Here is a 10,653-nt window from a genome sequence, read left to right as displayed (position 1 = left end):
GCCGCACGCTGACTGCACGGCTCTGGCAAGTCCCGCGCGTCCCTGCGCGCTGCGCGGCGCCTGCGGACCTCCGCCGGGCGGGGAAGGGGCGGCGCGACCCCGCGCCCTCCCCGGCTCCCCCGCTGAGCCCTTCTCCCGCCGCTCCCGGGCCTCCGAGGGGCGAGCCGGCCCGCCTCCGTCCCACGAGGGCCGACCGTCGGGGGAGCCCGATCCCGCGCCGCCGGGGCGGACGGAACCGCCTCTCTTCGCCCCGCCGCCGGCCGGGAGCCCGTGTGAGGCCGCCGCTCCGCAGCGGAGTCGCGGCCGGCCGGGCGGCACCGAGCGTCGCTATGGAGAGGAACCCCATCCCGGTGCTGACAGTGCAGACGACGCCCTACGAGGACCAGCGGCCGACGGGCGGCGGGGGGCTGCGGCGGCCCACGGGGCTCTTCGAGAGCCAGCGCAACTACCTGCCCAACTTCGTGCAGAGCTTGCTCTCCTCCGTCGACCTCCGCGACCGCCAGGGCTGCACCATGGTGGTGGGCAGCGACGGCCGCTACTTCAGCAAGACGGCCATCGAGATCGTCGTCCAAATGGCCGCGGCCAACGGGGTAAGCCCGGGGCTCCCGGCTCCGCCGGTGCCCTGTGCCGTCGGTCAGGCTGCTCCGCCAGCTTTGGGCGAGGCTGGCGATGCGTGCGTGTGAGCCGGGTGCTTCTGACAGCCCTGGGTACTGCGGGCCGACCGTGGTGCTGCACAGCTTGTTTGGGACCAAGTCAGGAGTGGAAGCTGAAAAACCACACCTGACTCTGCAGAGAAGGTTTATCAGAGTCAAACATAAGCGCATGGAAAGCGAGGGCATTAGATGTGTGCTCGGTGCTTACAGTCTTTTAGGGATGCTCAAGGAAAACGATGTAAAGGAAGAGGAATTCAGCAGTTTGGCTGCATCTTAAGAAAATGAGTGTTCTCTGTTCATTTAGTGAATGAGATAATGGTGACAACCCATCCAGTCAGATGGGTTACAGCGTATTTTGCTCAAATTTGAAAATGTCAAAAATCTCAAGAGGGGAATTATGTTTTCTGATAGAAATGTGCAAACACCTTTGTCTGTACATGCAGAAAGCTGGGAAGTACAAGCCAGCATGGTCTTGAAGTCTCTTCTCCAAAGCAGATTTGAAGCTGCTGTCTCTCCTGACTGCTGAATCGACCCTCCAGCGAGCGCACACAGCATGGAGCAGTGGCAGGCCACTGCTCATAACTGGGAACTGCAAATTCCACAGGACTACTTTGCATCAGCTCCTCTCACTGCTAGTTCTGCAAGGGAAGCTCTGTCACTGTAGGGTGGGCAGGAGAAAGCACAGCAAGGGCTGTTCTGCCCAGCCTGCAGTCGCCCACTGCTCTTGTATGCACCAAGTGAGTTGCAGTTGCAAGGTGACCACAAGGACTGAGATCTGAGGGAGGCTAGAAATGTAGGGCTTAGAAGGCTGAGGAATCCTCAGCTGGGCTGAGCTGCAGTCAGGACTCTGTCCTGGCAAATGTTGCTGTCAGCTTGCTTCCTTCCAGCATCCCATGTCACATTTCCCATTTTCTTCTGCTCCCCCTGCAGATTAGGTTTTTTTGACCTCAGGAGGTTTCCAGTTTAGCGTATTTCTGGCACTTTGCTCTAACTGGGCTTCCCTTTCCTTAAGTTATTGCAGCTTTCTTGGAAGCACAGTTTCTCCTTACTGTTTTCTGAAGCCAAGAAACAAGAGTGTCTGCTGGCAGTTCCCACAGATTCCTGAGTTCAAGTGCCATACTCTGGGGACACAGTCCTGACAAATTCAAGAGGGTGGTGGTTGGGGGTGACATTGATCCTGCTCCCATGTGCTCTGGCCTGGCGGCTGCTTCTCTGTATCTGTGCAACACACTGTAAGTGCATAAGCCTCACTTTTTTTTGCCTCCAAGGAATACTCATTACATGTATTATTCTTTGAGTGCTAATATATGACAGCTGAGAAATTATCTAAGCCTCCCCAAAGGCACTGCTTAGTCCTGTGCTGTATGGTTCAGGTGAAGAGCATGAATACTGCTAAGGGCAAATACCTCTCCCTTTGGCCAAGGCAAATATCTCTACAAGGAGCCTGGCCAGCATCAAAAGGAAAAAAAAAAAAGCAAGCTGGCAAATGCCGGGTGAGATGAAACGTGTAGGAGCTTGAAGCTGCCCTGAAAACGTTTAGTCTCAGTGCAGTTCCAGGAGAGAGACGGTCAAGTAGTGCTGACAAATTGAGCTAAAGTCTCCTTCCAGGAAGACACATACTGAGTTCTTTGGTTAATTGTGCCTGCTGAGTATAAAAATAAAGGGGATTTTCTGTTATCAACTGTAAACGTATTGCCCTTTAGAGTCGCTAGGTTCCCCTTGTTCTAATTTGGTGACTCACCCTGCATTCTCCGTGCCTTAGCAGCCTAGCACAGTTGGCACAGGCCCTCGGAGAAGGAATGAGCCGAGGCCCCCTGCCTAGTCAGCTGCTGCTGCTTGCCCTGCCTTCCTGTCATCATTGAGCCCTCCGCTCACCCTATGGGCTGGGACTGCAGGTACACCACGGCTGCAGCTTCTAGGCTTCCACTGCTGGCAGTGGCTATGGGTAGTGCGTGCTATGCAGTGGCCATCAGCACATGATTCATCATGTCTTTCTGTTCAGAGAGATACTGTAGGTTAGCTGGAAGCAGCTAACTAGTGGTCTTCGAAAGACCGCACAAATCGGATTAAGGCAAACATATTTTGGTAAGAGGCTGCATGTCGTGGGAGTGCAAGGTCCTGTCTCATTCCAGCTTGCAACAGGCATTTCTCAGAAGTGAGATGTTAGGAGAATATCTGAAGCTGCATCTCCATTTCATCTGCCACTTGTCAGCAGTTTTTGCTTCTTAATGCCAGGAAGAACTGAGGTAAAAGGATCCGTTGTGTGTGACAAAGTCTCACTACAAATTAAATGCAAGTATTCCATTAGAGCCATCAGCTGGGTGTGGTGCTTTATTTTTGAGGCAAAGTTCAGAATAAGTTTAAACTAAAAATTCTGGATCTGATCAGAAACGGATGAGTTGCTGATTGTACTTGGCCTATGGAGATTCATAGCAACATTGTGGAGGTCGTGAAGTATTGCTAATAATGCTGTAAAAGTTTGTGATGGCAAAGAATTTTCCAGCTTTTTTAGCAATACCATGGTTTTTTTTGTTTCCCATGAGAATCGTATCTTTCTTCCTTACACCTGTATGGCTGACTTATTTGCTTCTATGTTAGGCATGACACTAAGTCATCATTAGGATCCTACAGTGAAAGAAGATATATCCCTATCCTGTTATTATCCACTTGCAGGGTATAATCCACTTGCTCTGTGTTATTTCAGGTTCAATTGACTGAGGCATGTGAGAGAAAAATTACTGGGAAGATCAATTTAAAAATGTTAAGTGACTCCGTTGTATTTTCTGAAAATACAAAGCTGCATGCAGTAATACTGCATAAAAATGTTTCTGTAAAATACTTGTTAGGGTGACTGTACTCTCAGAGTTTGCTGAGGAACATGGTCTCTTTTGCTGCTGCTGCTACTAAAAGCAGAGCAGCAACATAGGATGCGGTGTGAGTGACAAAATAGGACGTGGCGCTGGGCACGGTATTAAAAGAGACAGTTACAAGCCTGTGATTTTGTAGCCATGCAAGTTTTTGAGTTCCAGAAATAATCTTTCCATGCTATGAAACTGTCCAAGATTTTCAGAAGGATAATACTGGAACTTTAATTGTGAGTGAGTACGTGGACACCATCTGGTTGCTGGTTTAGCCTGGAGAAGTCTGTAAATCTGAGAGTTCATTTCTTAAAATTAATTAGATATCAGTTTAATACTTAATTCAGAGACATAATGAACAGCAACTGGACTGAGAGTGGATGGGATTGCATTCCTGCCATCAAAACGAAGAGAGAAAGATGTTCACATTTCTAAGGAGTGCCAGAATTTAGAGTTTAGAATAGAAGCACTGAAGAGCTATATGTAAAATGAAGCTCTTTGCAGTAGTCACTGTGAACAAAATAGAGTATCATAAGACAGAATTTCACTTTCTTATTTAATTTAGAATACGAAACATGATAGCGTTTTTACAGGGAAGGAATTAGTTCAAACAATTCTTAAACTGTTTCTGCACTAATTCTAATTAGTGTAGGAATAACCACCTGAACAAATAACCTGTCACAAATCCTGAAAGCAACGCAAAATAGTCCTATTCGTGTAAGTGCCGCCGTCCAGGAAAATGGGAGAACTGCTATGTGTTGAGCAGGAGAAAAGTGAAGTGCAGTAAAAAGACAGTGCCAGATAATTTGTGCATTGTGAATAATCTGTGTTTTGGCTACTTCAGAACAGTGATTTCTGTGCGCTTACAAAAAAACCTAAACCTCACGTAGAAGTATAGAAGAATTCATGATATACCCTGCACGCATAAATATAAATGTATTGATACTTTAATACCTCACAGTACATCAGCAAAACATAATTCCTGTCATCTTCCTTTTGCTTACCCATCCACAATAACGTTTTAAGAGCCACCACACTTTTCTGACAGCTGTATTTGGAAAATGGAGTCTTCACTTGCCTTAGTATTCTACATGCATAATGATTTAGAAAAGAGGGAGAAGGTGCTCAAAACTAGCGTTTTCGTTACTTACTTTCATTTTATTTCCCATAAATATGGAGGTACATGGTATTGACTGGGGGAAAGTTTGCTAAAGCCCATTTCCCAGTGGTCTGTGTTTCTTCTAGTGCTTTGGTACAATGAGGAGTGATGATTAAATGATGGCACTTGTACAACAGTCTTGGAAGAAGTCTCATGTTGTCCAAAAGCTGCTCATAGGCTGAAAAGAAGCCTTAAAAGGACACGCTCAAATTCAATACAATTCATATTTCTATTTCAAATTACTACCTATATAAATAAGCCCTGATATAAAGAAAACAGTAAGTAATACAGCTCATGGAAATCCTTTTTTCTTGAACTTGGTTCTTAAGGTGCCTCAAGGCATATGCTTGAACTACTAGCAGTATCATTGCCTCTCCTTGAGAAGTTTGGATGGAGTTCTGTCCTGGGTATTTTCTGAGGCAAAGGTATGTCTGTGGAAAGACAGCCCAGAACACTAGGAACACTTCTGCTTCTTTATATAAAACGGTCTTCCTTATTCCATAACATAGGAATTGCATTTCTGCAGTCATAAGTAAGGTTATACATAAACCATTTTTGAAGCAGTTTCTATTCAAAACACTTGAGTTAAAAAAATGCAAATTCTGGAGATTTTTAAATCTCCATTTGGAGAGTTTTGGAGCATTTGGAGAGTTTTGAAAGATGCTAAGACTATTACATGAATGCAAAGTGCTTTAGTCAGCAAGAGATACCAGTTCGGTTCTGTACTGGAGAAATATCAGCCCCTTCACTATTTGGAGACTAAGTGGAAGAAACATATCTTTGTTGTTGCTCCTGAGACCTTTATGATAAATTCTGAGATTTACAAATACTCGTACTCTAAATTACTGCTTAATTATAGCTTCAGAGAGAACCAAGAGCAGGAATGGAAGTGAGACAAAGTGCCAGAATGCAGAATGAAGTCTGACGGGAGCAAATCTGCAGCAGTGTGCCTGCATAACATTTAATCTGCTCTTCGGGGAAATCGGTATTCACTAGCTTGGTTTCCTCCACAAATAATCAAGGTTCTTCAGTAAGTAAGGCGGTGTTCTCATTGTTTTATCACAGGTTAATGGATCTGTATTATTAGACATGAATAATAAGCACCTCTGAACTGAGCAGAAATGAGGCTCAGCTGCCTGGTACTGAAGGTGACCAGCTATACGCTCCACCCTCACCAGTTGACCATGTCAGTGGAATGGCAACTTAAAGTGGATTCTGCTGACTTACATATCCCCATCCCCCCTGAATACTTGTTTTTCCTGGGAAGTATTATAATTACAGTGGAAAAACAAGAAAATACCATTTTGAGTTTCTTGGGTTTTGTATCTTATCATTTCCTTCAGATTTGTCCATACCTGGCAGAAAAAGGCAGTGCAACAAAACGTGTTTACATTAGTTACCATGAGCAAATCAGACAAAACTTGAATGCTTTCTGAGAACTTTACTTATGATTTTGATAGCTTTTCCTGTTTTCCAGCAGAAAGATCCTTATGCATCAAAATTATTGTGTATGGTTAGCGCCTCGGTTATTCATGCTGAGCTGAAAATGTAATAGCTGTGTAGGTAACTAAGGCAGAGGCTTTGAAATTGGAATCATGCAGTGGAACTGTGCATAACACCAAACACACTGAAGCAGTGTTTAATAACACCACCTGAAAGCTTTTTTTACTTTAAGACTGGTGGGAACTTCCCTTGCTCAGCTGTGTCCTGGAAACACTCCATGTTCATCTGAAATAGCCGAAGAGTAAATAATGACTGAAGGAGGACTGGTATTTTCTGCGGGCAGGACGTCCAAGGGTATCTGTGTTACAAAGATGTGACTCAGGGATTGCACGTTTTAGAAATATATTGTGGTCATATTTGCAATTGCTCTGAAAAGCCCCTCCATGAAAGCCAAATCGCTTTGCTGTTCTCTTTTATGCTGATTGAAGCTTCGACCTTGCTTGCTTCCACACGCTCAACACTGAAACATACTGTTATTAGAGGAGCTTTGGTGATTGATGAGGATACCTAGAAAGGCCTGATAGCAGGATCATACCCCATTCCATTGATGGAGGCTTGCAGTTTGCTGTTGTGTCTATGCTCCTTGCTGCTCTGGGTATACATAATACAGCACTTGTTAATGGCACACCAATGTAGCAAGTAACCAGCTCCTGTTTGTGTATTTCTCTGTAGCAAATAGGTTCCATGGTAGGAGCTTAAAATTTCTGTTAGCCACTGTATACACATATATTGATGTGTATGTTTCTTCATTAACATTAAAAATAACACCTTTTTTCACCTAGATCGGCAGACTGGTTATTGGGCAGAATGGTATCTTATCCACACCTGCTGTTTCATGTATTATTCGAAAGATAAAAGCAGCTGGTGGGATTATTTTAACAGCCAGCCACAGTCCTGGGGGACCTGGAGGAGAGTTTGGAGTCAAGTTTGAGGTTGCAAATGGAGGTAGGTGTTCTTTTTAACTAACACGTTTATGGCACTGCATCTCAGTATGATTAAAATTCAGAGATAGCCAACTGGCATTAACTGTGCTTTTGGTTATTCTTTCACAGACTATTCTTTAACAACTTTGCAGAGAATAAGCGTATTTTTTCTTTCTTTTTTCTCAAGGGTAGGACTGTTTTTGTTTACAGGGCATATGTTCAGTAAGTATTAAACATTCATTAAAGCCCTTGCAATGTTGGTAAGAGTTCTGTGAGGTTTACTGTTCGATTTTTACTTTATTTTACTTACTCTGACGGATTATTATAACAGTTTTCATCTTTCTGTGAGGTTGCCTATGAGGGAGTTTTGTTTGTTTCATGTTTCTGTCTTGGTTGTCCTGGCACTTAATTTAAAGCATGTGATTTCTGAAGTGCTGTAAGCAGTGTAACTCATAAGTCAGAATATGTTTCATGTATGGAAAAAAGCATTCTTCATGTTGACCAGGAAGAAAAATTGCAGTTATCCAAGGAGAATTGTACTACTTTAGCTGTCTCATTTCTGCTCCTGAATTACACAGTTTGCGTGTACAGTAATGATGTCTTGTTTTTTGAAATTTTTAAGTTGGTGCATGTAGTTATGTAGCACTTTATACATTTTATGTTACTGATCTGTGCAAACCCAATGATTTTTACAAATGCCAAAGCCTGGTGCACTTCACAAACATAGGATGCTTTCCTTTTGAAAATCCCAAAGTGCCTTTAAAATCATCCTATCAAGGCTGATGTAGTGTGAATGAAGGCTGTCCTTTCCCTGTGAGTGGGTTTGGAATAAAACAGTAAGAAGTCGTTTGCAAAGCCAAATAAAGTTAAGTGACTACTGTGTGCTGTATTTATTACCTTGGACCATCAGATAGGCTGTGTCTGAGATGCTGGACTCTGATTCATGTGGTAAGGCTATACTGGGTACAGCAGCATTGTTGCAGGAGGAAGGCATCCAATGGTGAAAAGAAGGAAGCATTCAAGTAGGAGAGAGAGAAAACAAAAAGAACACAGGAATTCATTTTTCCAAGTTGGAAGTGTGGCTTTAGTATAAGCAAAGAAGAATTAGATAAGACAGAGTGGTCTTCTGGTCATTTTGCATCAAGCCTGCAACTCTTACTAGAACGACAATAGTTTTTTAAAAATATAGCCCATCTTCAGGATTTGCTGATAATAATGCACATTTAGATGTGATTTCTCTTTTGCATTGACCTAAGCTCTCACAACTGCTTGTTAAACGATTAAATTACTTCGATTCTTATGAATGTGTCATTAGGGCATTGGTGGCTTAATGGCTGTCAAACTGCTAAGGAGTTTTTAACGATAATCTACGGCCAAGGAAATCAAGTGAGATGCCAAACAATCTCAGCTTCATGGTTGTGCATTTGCAGAAAGACCCATGAGACACCAGAAGCTGCTCCTGAAAGGCAGTTTTTCCACTGGTATATATGTTAAGGTTCACTGTAGAAGAAAGAAATGGCAATGTTTTTGTGTTATAAACACAAAGAAAAATGATTGAATTCTTTTCTCTAGGCTAGTGATTGCCTTAAATACTTTCTATGAAACAAAATGGTGTGAGAATGCACTGTATTCCCAAGTTCTGTGTTGTTGTTTTTTTTTTTCCTTTAAAAAGTGTGCTGCAATGTAAAAAATACACCAGTGCTCTTTTTGGAGCATATTCTTCAGTAGATAAATTCTTTTTTTTTTTTTTTTTAAACCATCAAACTTTTTTTTTTATGGAATCTCCATTTAAAAATATGAGCTGACAATTCTCTTCTCTTATAGGACCTGCTCCAGATGTAGTTTCAGATAAGATTTATCAAATCAGCAAAACCTTGGAAGAATATGCCATTTGTCCTGATCTCAGAGTTGATTTATCTCGCTTAGGAAGACAAGAGTTTGATCTGGAGAACAAATTCAAACCTTTCCGAGGTATAAATGAAGGCTTTTATGCATGCTACTTACACGTGTTGATTCTAGTAGTAGATAGTAGAACTGCCACAGAATGATAAACAGTAGTTATTTAATCACATCATTATTTTTTCAGAATTCCTTACTGCTACTAGATCTCAAAATGCTTGGTGGTAAGGGTGAGTGTGAGTGTTGTATTTTGCATACAGGAAAACACAAAAAATATCAGATAGCATAAAAATAGACTAAAAACAATCCCTTTTTTTGTTGTTGTTGTTGTTTTCTGATTTGAGGAAGAATTATTTCCCAGTCATCTCTGGAAAGATGCCATATTCTGGGACAATATAGCTGCCAGGGGATTCTAGGGAAGTATTGCAATTGATCAAAAGGTGCAACTGAAAATAAGTTAATTGGATTTGGGAGGAGCTAGGATAATTTTTAGACTTCAATTTTACGTGCATGTTATCTTAACATATATGAACAGTTCTGTGGATGTTGTGGCATTTGTTCGTATGTGTGAAAATTGGAGCCTTAAACTTTAACAATAATGTAAACTTTATTGTGATCAGGGCTGACAAGTTATGCTGAAATATCATTTTAGTAAATCTTTGAGAATTTTGCCATGTGCCAGATAATCGACTCATCTTCCAGTGGGTTTTACTTTTCAACCATGGGAACTATTTTTTGTCGTAGTTTCTAGTTCAAGTATATTTTAGTCTAAGCTTTTTTCTTAGGTACTATGTTTACATTTTACCCTGAAGAAGAGCATGGGGGTGAGGTCAGCATTTCTGAGGACAATAGTTTAACTTGTAAAACTAAAATATTTCAGGATATTCGTTAAACCAGATAGAAAGGTGTTTGTGTAACATTCTTCTGAATTTAATCAGAAAAATAACTTCAAGTTGACTGAAAAGCATGGCTTTACCATGGTAGCTGGTTTGATTCCAACAAATTTACTTTCAGTAATTAATTTTAGTTTGACCTGTTTAGTATCTTGAAGAAGCTTTCTCCCTTTGTGGCATCACAATTCATATTAATAGGACTGTAACAAGAAAAGCCAAACAGATGTATTTGAGCCAAACTTTCTGAAGTCAGTAATGTATAAAATGCAAAAAATATGGTGTTAGAATGACAATAAACTAGAGGCAGATTGTAAGTGCCAAAAATGAAAAGGATAGGCTGTGTGTCTCTCCCGATGAAGTGATGCAAATAGATACTGCTTTCAGATAATAGAAATTGTGAATTTTTATCAACATGGACGTCTTCCATTCTCTGCAGTGCTGTAGCAAGCAAAACTGATGGTGCATGCAAGGCTTAAGGTTGATGAAAGAGCTTTTTACTTTGCCTCTTTGGCATCAGCACCAATCCATGTTACACAGAGATTGTGTGGTCTTATTTTAATTCAGGTACATGGTTGTGAAAGTGTGCTGGGAGACATATGTCCCCATATGTAAACTGTATTTCTGTTTTGTTATGTTGTTGATTGTTTTTTGCATTAATTTTTTTTTCTAGTGGAAATTGTTGATTCTGTGGATATCTACCTCAATCTCCTTCGAAATATCTTTGACTTCAACGCAATCAGAAATTTACTGACTGGACCCAACCAG

At 42.0% G+C, this 10,653-nt stretch overlaps 1 protein-coding gene across 1 annotated transcript; it reads left to right on the top strand.

The window, feature by feature from the left end:
- Positions 1-314: 314 nt before the first annotated feature.
- On the top strand, positions 315-10,650 carry LOC122171811 (phosphoglucomutase-like protein 5; the record flags this gene model as incomplete). The annotated part of the gene is made up of 4 exons (XM_042839585.1): positions 315-590; positions 6,956-7,118; positions 8,921-9,067; positions 10,559-10,650. Coding segments are annotated over exons 1-4 (663 nt in total), but the record flags the coding sequence as incomplete, so codon positions are not given.
- Between the last annotated feature and the right edge of the window lie 3 nt (positions 10,651-10,653).

Source organism: Centrocercus urophasianus, unplaced genomic scaffold (assembly GCF_019232065.1).
Source record: "Centrocercus urophasianus isolate 14NV4802_14NV808 unplaced genomic scaffold, USGS_Curo_1.0 seq_982, whole genome shotgun sequence".
Classification (NCBI taxonomy): Eukaryota; Metazoa; Chordata; class Aves; order Galliformes; family Phasianidae; genus Centrocercus; species Centrocercus urophasianus.
This window is presented reverse-complemented; position numbering and strand designations above follow the sequence as displayed.